Below are 16,388 nucleotides of genomic sequence, written 5' to 3'. Positions count from 1 at the left end.
TGTAGTACCAAAAATAAAAGGAACTATTTCTCCAGCTATAGTTCTGATTAGGGTATCATCAGTCAAGTTCATTCAGCTCAATGGGGCTGTTGGTTTTTTGAAACAGGGTCTCACTATATAGCCAAAACTGGTCTTGATCTCACTCTGTAGTCTAGGCTGGCTTGAACTCACATCGTTCTACCTCAGGATCCTCAATGCTGGGTTTACATACATGTGCTACCACACCCAGTTGGGGCCATACTTAACAGCCACCGCACTCACTACGCTACAGATGCTCAGAACAAAGGTACACTTATAGGTTCGTTTGCTGCATGCTGTGCTTCTATTTAGCCAATCTCAAAATCACAGAAAATATTTCACCTTAGGAGATTTAACTGTAATGGGTCTTTTTTCCACATTTATTGGACTATGAGGCAAAATACAAGCTTCTTCTAAATCACTCTCTTCATTTCCAATTTTTTCTTCATCCTCACTGGATTCTGGCTTCTTAGGAACTGTAATTTAAAAAATCATTCATTATAAAAATCATTCACTTAAATATAATTTGAAATTAAGAAATACTTCAATTTGTACATGTAAACAACACTGTAAACTGTAATGCTCAAATGAAAAAAAAGTAAAAATTATCATAATTTGTCTCCCATGACATCTAATAACAACATTTTGCTACAGTATGTCAGGGACAGAGCATGGGCACTATGATGGGGAGGAGCCCTGAAAAATGGGGTGTTTGGTGTTGGCAAGCTTTTCCTAAAGAGCCAGAGAGTGAACAGGTGAGTTTATTTAGGTAATTTAGACTAGTGTAAATACTCAACTCTACAACATTTATAGCACAAAAAGTAAATGCAGTCAATACACAGATCAACAGGTGCCGCTAGGGCTGGGGGTGTAGCTCAGTAGAGCCCTTGCCTAGCATGTGCAGTACCTTAGGTTTAAGCCCCATCACCATAAAGGAGAAAAAAAGTGTGGCTGTATTCCCATAACACTTTATTTACGGACGCTTCATGGAATTTTCATATGTCAAAATTTCTTCTTCTTGGGCTGACAGAAATAGCTCAAGTGGTAAGAACACCTGCCTGGCCTAGGTGTAAACCTAACAAAAGATGTGAAAGACCTCTACAAGGAAAACTATACACTTCTGAAGAAAGAGACTGAGGAAGACTATAGAAAGTGGAGAGATCTCCCATGCTCATGGGTTGGTAGAATCAACAAAGTAAAAATGTCGATACTCCCAAAAGTAATCTACATATTTAATGCAATTCCCATCAAAATTCCAATGACATTCATTAAAGACATCAAAAAATCTACCGTGAAATTTATATGGAAACACAGGAAGCCACGAATAGCCAAGGCAATACTCAGTCAAAAGAACAAGGCAGGAGGTATCACAATACCTGACTTCAAACTATAATACAAAGCAGTAGCAATAAAAACAGCAAGGTACTGGCACAAAAACAGACATGAAGACCAGTGGAACAGAACAGAGGACCCAGATATGAAGCCACAAAACTATAACCAACTTGTCTTTGACAAAGGAGCTAAAAATATACGATGGAGAAATAGCAGCCTCTTCAACAAAAACTGCTGCGAAAACTGGTTAGCAGTCTGCAAAAAATTGAAACTAGATCCATGTATATCACCCTATACCAAGATTAACTCAAAATGGATCAAGGATCTTAATATCAGATGACAAACTATAAAGTTGATACAGGAAAGAGTAGGAAATACTCTGGAGTTAGTAGGTATAGGTAAGAACTTTCTCAATGAAACCCCAGCAGCACAGCAACTGAGAGATAGCATAGATAAATGGGATCTCATAAAGCTAAAACGCTTCTATTCATCAAAAGAAATGGTCTCTAAACTGAAGAGAACACCCACAGAGTGGGAGAAAATATTTGCCAACTATACATCAGACAAAGGACTGATAGCCAGAATATATAGGGAACTTAAAAAACTAAATTCTCCCAAAACTAATGAACCAATAAAGAAATGGGCAAGTGAACTAAAAACAGAACTTTCTCAAAAGAAGAAATTCAAATGGCCAAAAAAACACATGAAAAAATGCTCACCATCTCTAGCAATAAAGGAAATGCAAATTAAAACCACGCTAAGATTCCACCTCACCCCTGTTAGAATATCCATTATCAGCAACACCAGCAACAGGTGTTGGCGAGGATGCGGGGGGAAAAAGGAACCCTCTTACACTGTTGGTGGGAATGTAGACTAGTACAACCACTCTGGAAAAAAATTTGGAGGCTACTTAAAAAGCTAGACATTGATCTACCATTTGATCCAGCAATACCACTCTTGGGGATATACCCAAAACAATGTGACACAGGTTACTCCAGAGGCACCTGCACACCTATGTTTATTGCAGCACTATCCACAATAGCCATGTAATGGAAACAGCCAAGATGCCCCACCACTGACGAATGGATTAAGAAAATGTGGTATCTATACACAATGGAATTTTATGCAGCCATGAAGAAGAACAAAATGTTATCATTCGCTGGTAAATGGATGGAATTGGAGAACATCATTCTGAGTGAGGTTAGCCTGGCCCAAAAGACCAAACATCGTATGTTCTCCCTCATATGTGGACATTAGATCAAGGGCAAACACAACAATGGGATTGGACTATAAGCACATGATAAAAGCGAGAGCACACAAGGGAGGGGTGAGGATAGGTAAGACACCTAAAAAATTAGCTAGCATTTGTTGCCCTTAATGCAGAGAAAGTAAAGCAGATACCTTAAAAGTAACTGAGGCCAATAGGAAAGGGGAGCCGGAACTAGAGAAAAGGTTAGATCAAAAAGAATTAACCTAGAAGGTAACACCCACGCACAGGAAATCAATGTGAGTCAATGCCCTGTATAGCCATCATTATCTCAACCAGCAAAAACCCTTGTTCCTTCCTATTATGGCTTATACTCTCTCTTCAACAAAATTAGAGGTAAGGGCAAAATAGTTTCTGCTGGGTATTGAGGGGGTGAGGGGGAGAGGGAGGGGGCGGAGTGGGTGGTAAGGGAGGGGGTGGGGGCAGAGGGGAGAAATGACCCAAGCCTTGTATGCACGTATGAATAATAAAAGAAAAAAAAGAAAAAAGAATACCTGCCTGGCAAGCGTGAGGCCCTGATTTCAAACTCAAGTGGCAAAAAAAAAAAAAAAAAAAACCTTCTTCTGTCAACTCATGGGCAACAAAAGACAAGCAACAGGCCATATTTGGCCCACAGTCCCTGGCTTTTCTTTGCTGATCTAGTACAGAGTCTTACCATCAGAATATAACTGAACTAAATGGATAGCCTGTTTCATTAGGGAAAATTCTGCTGAATTTTCAAAGTGATATGTGACATGTTTCCCTATTAACCTTTTAAAGTTTTTTTGTCTAATTCTCAGTATATAAAAATGACAATATACCTGGGCAGTAAAAGGCTAACACAGAAGCCCTCAGTTGCTCAAATCCTCCATGTTCCCAAGATAGGTCTATCCTTTGACAACTGCACACAAGAACTTGAACCCTGAGCCCTTGGAATATCCTGCCTGATAAGAATGTTTTCAGCTGGGCATGGAAATATTCGTCCATAATCCCAGCACTCAGGAGGCTAAGGCAGGAAGATTGTGAGATAAAGGTCACGATGGGCTATGTGGTGAGACCCTGTCCTCATATACCTGAGGCCTACGACCATGTGGCAACAGTTTGGTCAGATACATGATACTAAACTCATACAGCCCCAGGTGTCTTTTGATAACCTGCTTTTGCTTTGGGAAAGTGGAGTCTGGGGAGTGGAGGGGAGAGGAAGGGACGCGGGGGAGGAAAGGGGAAGGGAGAAAAAGGGAAGGGAGGAGAGGGGAGAGGAGGGGAAAAAAGAGAAAATCAGCTTAAAATACTCCGTAATAAATTTGTAAACCCAAAATAAGAAAATTTTAAAGGTAACAATGCTGGCTTGGAATTCATGAATGTGAGGTGGCTGGGTACTTATTTATATTCACAAATGACCAAATTCTAAAGTACTATGTATTTTTACCCCATAATGCCAAATGCCTTTTCCATACCCTTACATAGTTGCTCCCTTGAAAGTATCAGTAACTATTTTAACTCCTTTCCACAATGATTCTCCATGTGGAAAAACAGGATGACCCTTCCTCTACACTTTCACCTTCCATGGTATCAGTTACCTGTGTTCAACCCTGGTTCAAAAATATTTTTGTCTTGAGTCTTTGAAGAGACAAATACCATATTCACATAACTTTTATGACAGTAAATTATTATAATTACTTTATTATTTGTTGTTAATGTCATACTGAGTCAAATTTATAAACTAAACTATTATGAATTTATAAATTAAACTAACAAAGGGACAATCAAAGTATATACAGGATTTGGTACTCCTTGCAGTTTCCCACATCCACTGGGGAGTTTGGGAATATGTCACCCATGGATAAGGGGGGACTACTGTATTCATTATTTCAAAAAACTTTCTTCTTTATAACAATGGCAAGATTAAGTTGTAAGATTAAATATTGTAATATATCTCATAATGAGGACAACTGATAAAAAAATTTTAAAACTTTTCCTGTCAATTTAGTAAAGTTTTTATTATTTATCTTTTTCAGCAGTAATTTACTATACAAAGTATAACAAATTCAATTCCAAGTTGCATCACTATCTGATCTCTTGGAAAAATAGGCAGGAATTCTACATTTAATCACATATTATAGCACTATGTGGAAATGCCACATTACAACAAACAGTAGCAAATAGCTTCTCTCTGAAATCACAGATTCAACCATATGGAGGAAGTATATAATTTAACAGTATTTTCTAACCTCTACATTCTTACCTCTCTTTTTCCTTCGTTCTCGAATTATCTTCTGAGCTATCCTCCTCCAACGGGGTAAAGAACTTAACAGTTTAAACTTAGACATTATAGAGAGATCATTGCAAACAGCAGGTCTCAATTCATTGAAGAGGAATCTCAAACGTTCAATGACAGGAGCACAGACCTCCTTATAAGAACGACCCTGTTCTTGATGAGTCTGCAAAGTTAAATAGGAAAGGAAAACTTAACAACAAATACTTTAGCAAATGTTTGTAGAGCCCCCCCCCGCCCCCCCGCTTCCAAAAAAGAATTAAAATCTATTCACCTTAATGAGTGAACATTTTGCTTGGTAGACAACTCTACAAACATCCACCACTGATTTAGGCAGCGTTCTGTGCTTTACTTGCTCAATGCCAAGCGTACCTGCATGAACTAAAGATAATGCTACCTGACCTGTAAAAGACATTTGAAAGAAGGGAGGGGTAGAAATGAATGTATATTGCCCATCAGTTGAAAGGTCTACAATATAGCTAAAGTATATGGATATCAAACTTTATACCTAAATCTTCATGTTTTAAGAGACAGCATAATAGCAAACGGCCAACTTCTTCCACAGGATGCTCAGGAGGAAACATGATAGGTGTGGTCAAGTGGCACTGTCTACAATACCTCTCAATTTGACACAGAAAGTCCTACAACAGAAAGGACCAAAGGTAACTTCAGAGCCAGCCAGCCGTAGCATCTGCCACACTTACAATAGATAATGCAAACCTCACTGAACAGAATCAGCATCTCACCTCAAAACCAACCCTCCAAATAATACATAAATCAAGTCTGTGCTATGTTTGTCAAACAAGAAAGCATCTGCAGGTCAAAGTCCTCAGATTACAGAATGCTGAGTCAGAAGTTGGAGAACCTTTTGCTTACTTTCACATTGTGGTCTTGAATGTTATTGTCAGCAATGGCTTGCAGGAATGCCTGGGAATGGTCACCTAGGGCCCGTCTATGAGAACAGAGCCGCGATTTGCTAGCAGGTGTGCCTCCAGGAGAACTGCAGTGGTCCTCATCTTTCTCTTCATTGTAGCTGTAGTGGATTTGGCTGGTCTGCAGGCCTCCAGAGAAAATGGATGACTGAAGCCACTCTAGAAAATACGTAAGTATACATAAAAGAGAAACCCAAGTGTACTCTTCAGAAATAAAATACAAAAAAAAAAAACCTGAAATAAATACTCAATTTAGAAGGTAACATTCAGCATCATTCATATGAAAAGTTACTTCTAACACATTTACACTAGCTTAAAATTTCTCTTTATCTACATGCAAACAAGCAACACTTTCTGGTTATTCAATATACCTTAAGCATAGCATCAAAGGTCCAGTCCAACCTTTGCTGGGTGCCTGTTCCATACTATATGCTATGTTTACATATGGTTACATTCTCATAGGAAAAGCAGGAGTAAAGCACTCCTTATACAAATAATCACTCAACTTCAATCATAAGAATGTAGGCAACAAAGGACTGCAGAGGGCACAAGGGCTTGCGGCAGAGACTGGCACTATGCTGAGGACTCTTCATGTAAGTGTCAACTGAGCTGAGAATTATAAGACAAGGATGCTGAGCACACAAACAGAACAACACCTCTGAAGGGTTTCTACAAAGAACATCCTCAGGATAGGTTACATATTCCTAGAATACTTATAAATGAGAGCATATTTGACAAACAATGCATAATCTTGAAAAAGGAAAGATCTTAAAGATGGGAGACCTAATGGGATGGAAAGAAGACCTGTGTTTAGCACAAGATATAGGGTCAGTCAGACTTGACAAGAATATGCCTTCTATTATGGCAAACAGAATACTAATTATAACTGTTTATGATAACTGGAGGGAAATGTACCCCCAAAATAATCAGAATATACATCACAACAAGCAATCAAGTCTTACTGAACATTTTGATTTAGAATGCTCAGGAGCTTCTCCCCAAATAGCCATGTCAATACTACCAAACCACAGAGCTGATTCTGACCTTCCCTTGCTCTATTTAGGACAAAAGAAGGCTCTTAGAATCCCTCAAAGACAAGCTTCTGTACCCACAGTGGGTCAGGCCCCCACCCACCAGGGCCCACAGCACTTTCTATTCCTTCTACCTTGGAGCTTCCCAGTCTCACCTCTTTGCTGACTTAAGTAAAATTTGTCCTTCACTACTATGATAAGTCTCAAAGAAGAACACAGGTCTGAAGGTCTGCTCGACAGAAAGCCAAGAAGGCCCTAAGGCTATCTGGTCTGCTAGTCTTCTCCAGACAACCACTCTGATTAGCAACTAGAAATTCCTGTCCTTCTCAACAGTGCCCCTCACATTCTGTGTTTCTGCCCAGTGTGCTCCCATACACAGTTCCAGGACTGTTGCCACTGGGAGCTTTTCTTCTCCCCCAGACCTACTTCTAAATATCTCATCATGTACCACCATGTATCCTGTGCTGCTTAGAATGCTGGCTCATCATCAGCTGAGAGTGGAAGGTCATCTTATCAATCTCTATATCCTTAACGCTCAGCACAGTAACCTGCACAAGTAACTGCTCAACACATGCTAATGAATTGACAGGCAGACAGACAGATGAGAGATGTGTAACTAAATGAAGAAAAAGTTAAACTTATCTTCATTGTTTAAGGTAGTTACAAAGGATGTCAACACAAAATGTGTCTGGCTTGAGTCTGGTAAAAACACAATCTTTTAAGCAGAAAGGTATTTCAGATACAGTCAATCCACACTGTGTGCAATTTCTAGGTGCATAGGGAGATGACAGCCATATTAGGCCTGTTGGAGGATGAAGTAAGAGACATGTCACCAGACAGACATTCCTATATATTTGTTAGCTTTCCCTGTGGCCAAGGATCATGAAACAAATGAAAGCCATTCAGTTATTTCCAATTGATGAGTCTCACTATCCTTATTTTTCATCATCAATAACTTAATTCTTCTTTCTCTCCTACTCTTAGTATCACTTATTGCTTAACTAAAATAAAAATAACCTGCTGACTGGTTAGCAAAAAATAAAGTTTTCCTTACTGGCACATTCAACCTCGACAGGAGATAGTGGTGTGCTCATTGCTAAATAGGAAGCATGTAATCCAAGAAGCAGGCCCAGATTCCTCTCTGTGTCTATCAGAGGTGAAGAGAGACTTCCCAGATCTGGTATGGTAACGACTTCTTGGTCAGGCTGGAAAATTAATTTCATCATCAGTCTGAGAAAACAAGATTAATTAAAAACATAACACCCCTGAATTCTTGAGTTTAAATAGAAGTACCACCAAAAAGAAAAGGAAAAAAAAAAAAAGTAACACCAAGAAGAGCAACAGTTTATATACTTAAGATGTACTACCATGATGAGGACAAGTGAATGAACCAGGAACCCTGTTCCTACATCCTGTAATGAGTTTAAACTAGTGTGCCCAGGTAACAGCTGTTACCACATAAACCCCACACACCCTACAAAGCAGACAAAAGACATACAGTTCTGGGACGGAGTGGGGAGGGGTGGGGGTATGCATGGGGGACGTGGAGGATACCAAAGCATAAACAAATGACTTAGCTACAATATTTGGAGAATCAAACAGTTTTCAAGATTATTGTACATAATGCTCCAGACAATATAATCAATTTTATGTGCATTAAAAAAAACAATGAGAGCAACAAAAATATGTTAGTGTTGCTATAAGTTAATAAACTGTGGCCACACATAGAGGAAATTAATTCTAATGAAAAGCAAACTCACTAAAAGAGTTCAAGAAAAATAATCTTACACTTTTCCAGTCATATCAGATAATTCACAGCTAATTTTCCCTTTTAATGTCTGAAGCCCTACTCTATGGTATTTACTGAATTTTATTACCTCTGGATATCTGGAAAAGCCAATAAAAATATATAAACTCCAATTCTCAAGAGTACATAGGAAAAACATATTTCTATCCTAAAGAACTATGCTTGCATATAATTTTTCCCAAAAACTCAAGATAAAGGCTGGGGGTGTGGATCAAGTGGTACATGCTTAGATACTTTAAGGCCCTGGAATTCAAACCCCAACACCCACAAAAATCTCAGTATAGTAAGTTATTCCAAATTTCTGTATCAGTTTTTGATAAAACTATAAAAATCAAAATTTAATCCCCACCTTTTTATGGAACAGTGGCTGTATTTCCTACATATTGATAATTTTTAGAATAATTTAAGACCAGTACATCATAAATCTTAATGTAAATAAATATAAATTCATTTATCAAAAAACAAATTTTATGTTTATCACTTAATTTCATCCATTGCCTCCCAGAAGGCCCAGATATCAACCACTTCAGGTAAATATCCTATCACAAACATAGAGGAGCCCTCCCTTGGTATCTCCCATGTCACTCAAAGCAGACACACAGCTTTACCTCCAAATACTGGCCAACACAAAATGCATGCATGGACTCTCGTGTATCTTCAAACTGCAAAGCTGCTTCCAAAGCTACCACTGGGTCTTCCCCAACAAACTGAGCTGAAACAAAAAGGAAAAAAGCAACATGACTTGAACGCAATTTACTTAGACAACTAGAATAGAAGTGATAGGAACAAAGTACATCAGCTGGATTAACTCAAGAGAAAGGGTTACCACAGTATAATGATCTCTTACTACCTCTCAGGCTTGCCTGGGCCAACTCAGAACTTGAAACAAGATTCAACAAGTATTGGAACAAAAAATACATGATGAGAAGAAATTCTTCAACTTGTGCCTGAATTTGCTGATAACAGACACCAAAGTCACAGATATATGAAAATGTGTAGATGCTGGAGCAGAACTAAAGACATTTATAAAAGCTGAGCACTCTGCTTAAAATAACACATGCTGTAACTTTTAACCATGAAGTAAAAAATGCAGCCTTACCAAGAATACTATTTCCTGTTAATGACTGTGTCTGAAAGTCCTTTATGTCATACACTTTTCCATCAATTACAGTCCAGAAGCCTCCATCTTTATTGTGGTTCTCTAAATCAGCTTTGCGTATAAGTGTCACTTCCTCATTATTTCTACAGTTCTGGCCTGTAAAAAATGACTCTGCATATACAAAAACCAAAAAGCAGTCAGTCAGAACATCAATAGACCAAATGAAAGAAAAACAAAAACAAATTATGTCAAAGAACAAGAAAAAAATAGATAAATTCACAATCACAACAGGAGAAAAAATATCTCTTTTGGTACATAACACTACAAATAAAAATTCTATTAAAAAAGAATGATTTAGCCAGGCACCAGTGGCTCACACCTGTAATCCCAGCTACTCAGGAGGCAGAGATCAGGAGGATCACAGTTCAAGTCAGCCCCAGGCAAACAGTTCATGAGACCCTATCTCAAAAAACCCCACCACAAAAAAAAAAAAGGCTGGTGGAGTGGCTCAAGGTGTAGGCCCTGAGTTGAAACCCCAGTACCACAAAAAAATAAAATGAAAGAAAGAAAAAAACACCTTTATACAACATAACTATCAAATATAACCACATGCCAGAGCATGCAGCAAACCTCAACAGATTTCAGAGAAATTAAGTCATAAAGCATGTATGCTAACTATAAGGCTATTTAAACCAGAAATAGATAGTAACAACAAAAAATTCTACATACGTTTGAGAATTACAAAATACACTTTTAAGCAACCCAAAATTCCAAGGAAAAAATAACCACAGAAATTAGAAAATGAAGGTAATGCAGATCAAAATTTGTAGCCTATAGTTAAAATGTATGCCTGAGGGCATTTAAACATTTAAATGCATATATTAGAAAACAAGAAAAGCTAAAATTTACTTTTAAGCTAATAACTGTACCAAGTCAGTAAAATTAATTTAGTTCATGATACTGGAAGGAGGGAGGGAAGAAGGGAGGGAGGAAAACCTGAATAGTCACCTTTGGAAAAGTTAGAAAACCAACTCAATATTATGAAAAATGATTACAAGCAATGGGAGAGAAATCCTATAAATACTGCACCCCAATATAATCCGACAGCTAGGGCAGGGATGGTAGTAAGTTTTATAAAGAGCAAGCAATACATGAACTCCCTTGTCTATCTGAAAAGAACTAAAAGAGGAGCTATACATCATCACAGGCCTCCTCAGCCAATAGAAAATACACAGCTGGGCTTCAGATACATTCTGACCTAACAAAACTGAATCCAATCCTACTAAGTCTTTGATCTAACCAACAGATTAGATAAAATGTAACTGACAGAAGAACATATTGGACTAGAGAACACAATTAACCAAGTTCAAAAAATGTCAGATCATCAAAAACAAACTACCTGGCCTTAAAAAATAAACAGTAAGACAAGACAAAGAGGAGAGCCTGGAGTTGTGCAGCTGGGGAGAAAGAGGTGAGACACCATTATTAATAAACTTGCTTATATCCTACTTTAAAATCCCCACCTATAAAAGAGCATTTTTGAGATAGTCTAGGAAAAGTACATATGGACTGTGTTAGATTAAGGAATCAGTTTTAATCTTGTCAGTCACCTTAATGATACTGCATTTTTAAGATGTGATCAAAAGAAATAAAGTGCCTTAGAAATGTTTTAAAGTCAGACATGCTTTAAAATAATCTAATCAATTCATCAACAAGACAGAAAAGTGTAGCAGGGGAAATGAAGTATTACACTCACTAAATAAGCCCATTACATTATTTCTACCTTTTTTTTTAAGAAATTTTTCACAATAAACAGAATATAAGACTCCATTCTCAAAAAGTTAGAAAAATAATATATTAAATCCTAAGAAAGAAGAAAAGAAATGATAAAGAATGATGCAGTACTGTCATAAAGATAGGCATATAGACCAATGGAATGAAAAAGAGAGCCCCATAATAAATGTTCACATATTTAGTCAAATGATTTTCAACAAGGGAGCCAAGACTATTCAATCTAAAGATTCTCAAGAGTCAGGTACCAGTGGCTCATGCCTGTGATCCCAGCTACTCAGGAGGCAGAGATCAGGAGGACTGCAGTTTGAAGCCAGCCCCAGGCAAACAGTTTTCCATATCCTATCTCCAAAAAAAAAAAAGAAAAGAAAAAATCACAAAAAGGGCTGGCAAAGTGGTAAGAGTGCCTAACTAGCAACTGTGAGGCCCTGAGTTCAAACCCCTGTGTCACAAAAAAAAAAAAAAAAATGCTCAAGATCACACGTATTAGTGACAATAACTGTATCAAAACTATAATGAGATACAGCTGCTCACCTATTGAAATGGCTACTATAAAAAAAACATAGTATCAAATGTTGATGAGGATGTGGAGAAACTGGAACTCCTGTGTGCTGATAGTGGGAATATATAGTGGTGCAGTCACTATGGAAAATAGTATGGAAGTTCCCCAAAAAAAGATTACAGAATTACCACATAATCTGCCAAATCTGCCAATTCTGCTTCTGGCTATACACCCAAATGAAGTGAAAGTAGGTACACAAGCAGATATTTGTATACCCACATTCAGTGCAGCATTATTCAAAATAAACAAAAGGTGGAAGCAACACAAGTGTTCACTGACAAGTGAATCAATAAACAAAATGTGGTATGCACATGTCATAAGAAGAAAAGAAACGCTGACACACGCTACAACATGGCTGATTCTTAAGGACTAGCTCAGTGAAATAAGCTAGACACAAAAGGAGAAATTCTGTGCAATTCCACATACATTAGGTTTCTAGTACAGTGAAATTCAGTGGTTGCCAGGGGCTAAGTGAAAGAGGAATAGGGAATTAGTGTTCAAAGGGCATGGTTTCAGGTGGGGAAAATGAAAAGTTTTAGCAATGGATGATAGTTGTACAACCATGTGAATGCACTGACTGTGCACTTAAAAATGACTTTTTTTTTTGAGATGGCATCTCTTTATGTTGTTGTTCACGACGGCCTTGAAGTCCTGGGCTCAAGTAATCCTCCGGCCTCAGTCTCTCAAGTAGTTGGGACTATAGGCAAGTACTACCACACCAAGCTTGTTATGAATGTTCTGTTACAGTAAAATTATAAAAAAAAAAAAAAAAGTAGTTTCTACTCCATTCTACCCTTTCACGAAAAGATTGTTTACAAAGAAATCTACAGGGTCAAGATGATTACAGGGCAAATTTTACCAATCTTACACATACACTTCCAAGAAAAGTATCAACATTCTCCAACTCACTCTACAACACTGGCACAACCTTAGCTACCAAAACCTGAATGCCTCTTTCACTACTATAAGATTCATTAGCTTTATTCTTCCCTGATTAGCTAACATTCTCCAGTGCATATACCTTAAATAATAACTAAGAGGGATAGCATGGGGCTGCTCTCAGTTTTCTTGTTAGCTAAGAGCCAGTGGTTACCGGTCATTTTTAGAGAGGCTACAGAAAAAACTAAAAGGAAAATGACAAATGTACAAAACTTTTTTTGAAAAAAGCACACCAAGACTAGCAATATGACCAATACATTATAACTAGCTTTATTTCAAAAACAATGTTGATTTTTTAACATTTAAAAAGTCAATAATTCACATATTAATAGAAAAAAGAATTACATAATCATCAAGAAATGTAGAAACAGACCAGATGTGATGATGCATGCCTGTAATGCCAGCACTCAGGAGACAGAAGTGGAGGATTCAGAGTTTGAGGCCAGCCTAGGTAGCACAGCAAGATCCTACCTCAAAAAAAAAAAAAAAAAAAAAAAAAAAGGGGGGGAAATGTCTTATGGATAAATGCAGAAAAACCACTTGACAAAAATCTAACACCCAATCATAATTATAACCCCACTGAACATATTTACTATATAAAAATACCTATAAAGTATTTTTATTCTACAATAAATAGAATAAATTTATTCTATTTACTATTCTACAATAAACATACTAGATGTGCAAAATTTGGAAAGCATTTCCTCTGCTGCTTGAAACAAAACAAGAATGTACCCTATCATCATTTCTACTCAATAATGAACTAGAGATCCTAGCAAGTACAAAAAGAGGGGAAAGCTGTAAGATCACAACAGACACAGATATAGATAGTCACTTGACTTAGACAAAGGAGACACTCCAGAAGAGTGACAAAGAAGTCTTTTCACCCAAAGGAGCCTGCATAATGACCCTACAGACAAAATGCCTATGGCAAAAAAAGGACTCACATGTGACCCCTCCCACAAAGCACATACAAAACCAACTCTAAATAACTACACTCCAAATATTAAAGTTAACATAATAAAACTTTTTAAAAGTAATTATGAAAGAAAATGTAAATAGGGAAAAGCTTCCTTGGATTAACCATAAAAATTGAATAAATTGCATTTCATTAATATTAACACTGTTCATCAGAAAACACTATTTTTAAGAAACCACACCAATCACAGCAAGAAAAATCTTTTCAAGAAATAAAGCCAAAAGTTGGGCATTGGTGGCTCATGTCTGTAATCCTAGCTAGTCAGGAGGCAAAGATCAGGAAGATCATGGTTCAAAGCCAGCCTTGGGTAAATAGTTCCACAAGACCCTATCTCGAAAAACCCTTCACAAAAATAGGGCAAGTGGAGTGGCTCATAATGAAGGCCCTGAGTTCAAGCCCCAGTACTGCAAAAAAAAAAAAAAAAAAAGAAAGAAGGAAAGCCAAAGGCGTGTATACCAAATATATAATAATGTTCTTATGAAACATTTAAAAAGGGAAGGGGAAACAGCCAGATTTAAAAAAAAAAAAAGTGTAAGACCTGAGCTGGCAGGGCGGGGGTGTGGCTCAAATGACAGAGCACCTGTTTAGAAAGGTCAAGACCCTAGGCTCAAATTCCAATACCACCAAATAATAATAATAACAAAAATAATAATCAGAGATGTTTGTGTACTTAGTGCATATTTCATGTTATGTTAAAAGGGCTTTTAAACGAGTGAATTACTGGTCAAACTCAATGCCATAGAGACAAAAATAACAAATGACAATTTAAGCTGACTCCTAAACAAAAGTAGACAAATGGTGCTGAAAGTCAGTACTAACTGTACTAAAAATGTAAAACTATGCTCGATATCTGGAGGATACTTTTCTCAGGATAACTGTCACATTGAAGGATGGACCGCAGGAGGTCCCAAAAGGTGATAAGTGGCCAAGGAGACACCTCTCCTTCTCAGGAAACCTCTGTCTACACCTGAGAGACATCTCTGCCCTCAGGTAATGCAAACAGGCTATAAAAACCCAATCTCCAACCTGACCCACTGGACCACCAGTTTCCTCCTACATTCCTGATTATGCAGTCTTTCTCTTGTCTTCTCTTCTCTACAGATAAAATCTGTCCCACCTCTGCTGCTGGAGTCCGCCTGTGCTTTCATTCTCAGAGCTGGCTCAAGAACCCTGAGCACCTGAAAATTCCTGTACTTGTCATCTGTGCATCATACTTGGCAATGCATGAAGGGACATTTCTTCTGAACCAAGGTCAGTACAGGTTGTCCCAAACTGGGAAAGGTTGCCTAGGAATGTGACCGTGATGGTCTGGCACTCTGATGGAGTCTGTTCTCCAGGAGAGGCCCCCCACCATGGCCGAACTACAGTGGAACTCTCAAGCCGATCTTCCTTCTCTCTCTCTCTCTCTCTCTCTCTCTCTCTCTCTCTAAGGAGGGTTTCTCCCTTGGGAAACTGAGGAAAAGCTCTGAGCCCATTACAGCTGTAAAGCAGGCAACCTGAGAGAACTCAGAAGCCGGCCAGAGGCTTATACCAGACTGCCAATGCTATGTGGGTGGAGCCAGACTTCCTTGCACGCAGGCTTTTTTTTTTTCCTCACCTTAAACTCTCACTCTCTCTCTTTCAAGATCTGTCTGCTTAGGAGGAGGTCTGAAAACAGCCAGTGGAAAAGAAAGTGTCTCGTCAAGCTATAAAGGTGTTCTGGCCAGGGCACTCCCTGGTGTCAACCAAAGGCTGGAGATGCAATTTCTTGACTGCCCTGAGACTCCAAAGGCAGCTAAGTCTTGGACCCCTCCAGCCATGTCCACAGCAAACAGATTATCAGATCTCTTATGCTTCCTTCATGGTTTCCATGGCACAAGATGGAGGTCACCCCTGGCATCCAGTACTCCAGTACTGCCCTTGGGCAGGATCGACCTGGACAGCAGTGGTGACCAATAATCCCTCATAGGTTGAGCCTGGAAACTCTCTTTTCCCCAAATCCTCAGTGTTGGCAATAATGGTGCCGATAGGTTTCAGTTCTTACTGTACCCTTAGGCTTCTGTTTTCAAGGGTCAGGGTCCTGCCTCCCAGGGTCACAGTCCTGCCTCAAGTCTAGCTTGAATCCTCCTTCTGCCCCAACCTCCAATCAGCATGAACCATAAGATCCTAACCAAGCAGATCATGCTGAGTCCCACTGAGGGGGATTTAAGCCCCTGACCCTCTCTCTCTCTCTCTCTCCCTCTTTCTCTTGGCTCTCTCCCTCTTCCACCCGGCAATAAAGAGTCTCTTGGCCAGATCAATCCTCTCCACATGGTCACTTTTGGGGCCTATATTTCCAACATTTTGGTGCCATGATTCGGGGTGGGTTTCCCCACTAATCCTGGTGGGATCCCGATTC

The 16,388-nt window shown here is 38.6% G+C and overlaps 1 protein-coding gene across 5 annotated transcripts in view; it reads right to left on the bottom strand.

Annotated features, from left to right (window-relative positions):
- Herc2 (HECT and RLD domain containing E3 ubiquitin protein ligase 2) overlaps window positions 1-16,388 on the bottom strand; it is a 219,812-nt gene that overhangs the window by 109,724 nt on the left and 93,700 nt on the right. For all 5 annotated transcript variants that reach the window (XM_074061872.1, XM_074061875.1, XM_074061877.1 and 2 more), the window contains exons 24-31: window positions 9,741-9,911; window positions 9,250-9,353; window positions 7,889-8,039; window positions 5,748-5,962; window positions 5,380-5,512; window positions 5,146-5,273; window positions 4,842-5,037; window positions 361-494 (exon numbers count right to left, since the gene is read on the bottom strand). In XM_074061872.1, the coding sequence (XP_073917973.1) occupies window positions 361-494; window positions 4,842-5,037; window positions 5,146-5,273; window positions 5,380-5,512; window positions 5,748-5,962; window positions 7,889-8,039; window positions 9,250-9,353; window positions 9,741-9,911 (1,232 nt within the window). The remainder of the gene's footprint in view (window positions 1-360; window positions 495-4,841; window positions 5,038-5,145; window positions 5,274-5,379; window positions 5,513-5,747; window positions 5,963-7,888; window positions 8,040-9,249; window positions 9,354-9,740; window positions 9,912-16,388) is intronic.

The sequence above is a fragment of the Castor canadensis genome, chromosome 19 (genome assembly GCF_047511655.1).
Source record: "Castor canadensis chromosome 19, mCasCan1.hap1v2, whole genome shotgun sequence".
Taxonomy (NCBI): domain Eukaryota; kingdom Metazoa; phylum Chordata; class Mammalia; order Rodentia; family Castoridae; genus Castor; species Castor canadensis.
The sequence above is the reverse complement of the archived record's forward strand: the minus strand, read 5'-3'. Positions and strand labels throughout refer to the sequence as shown.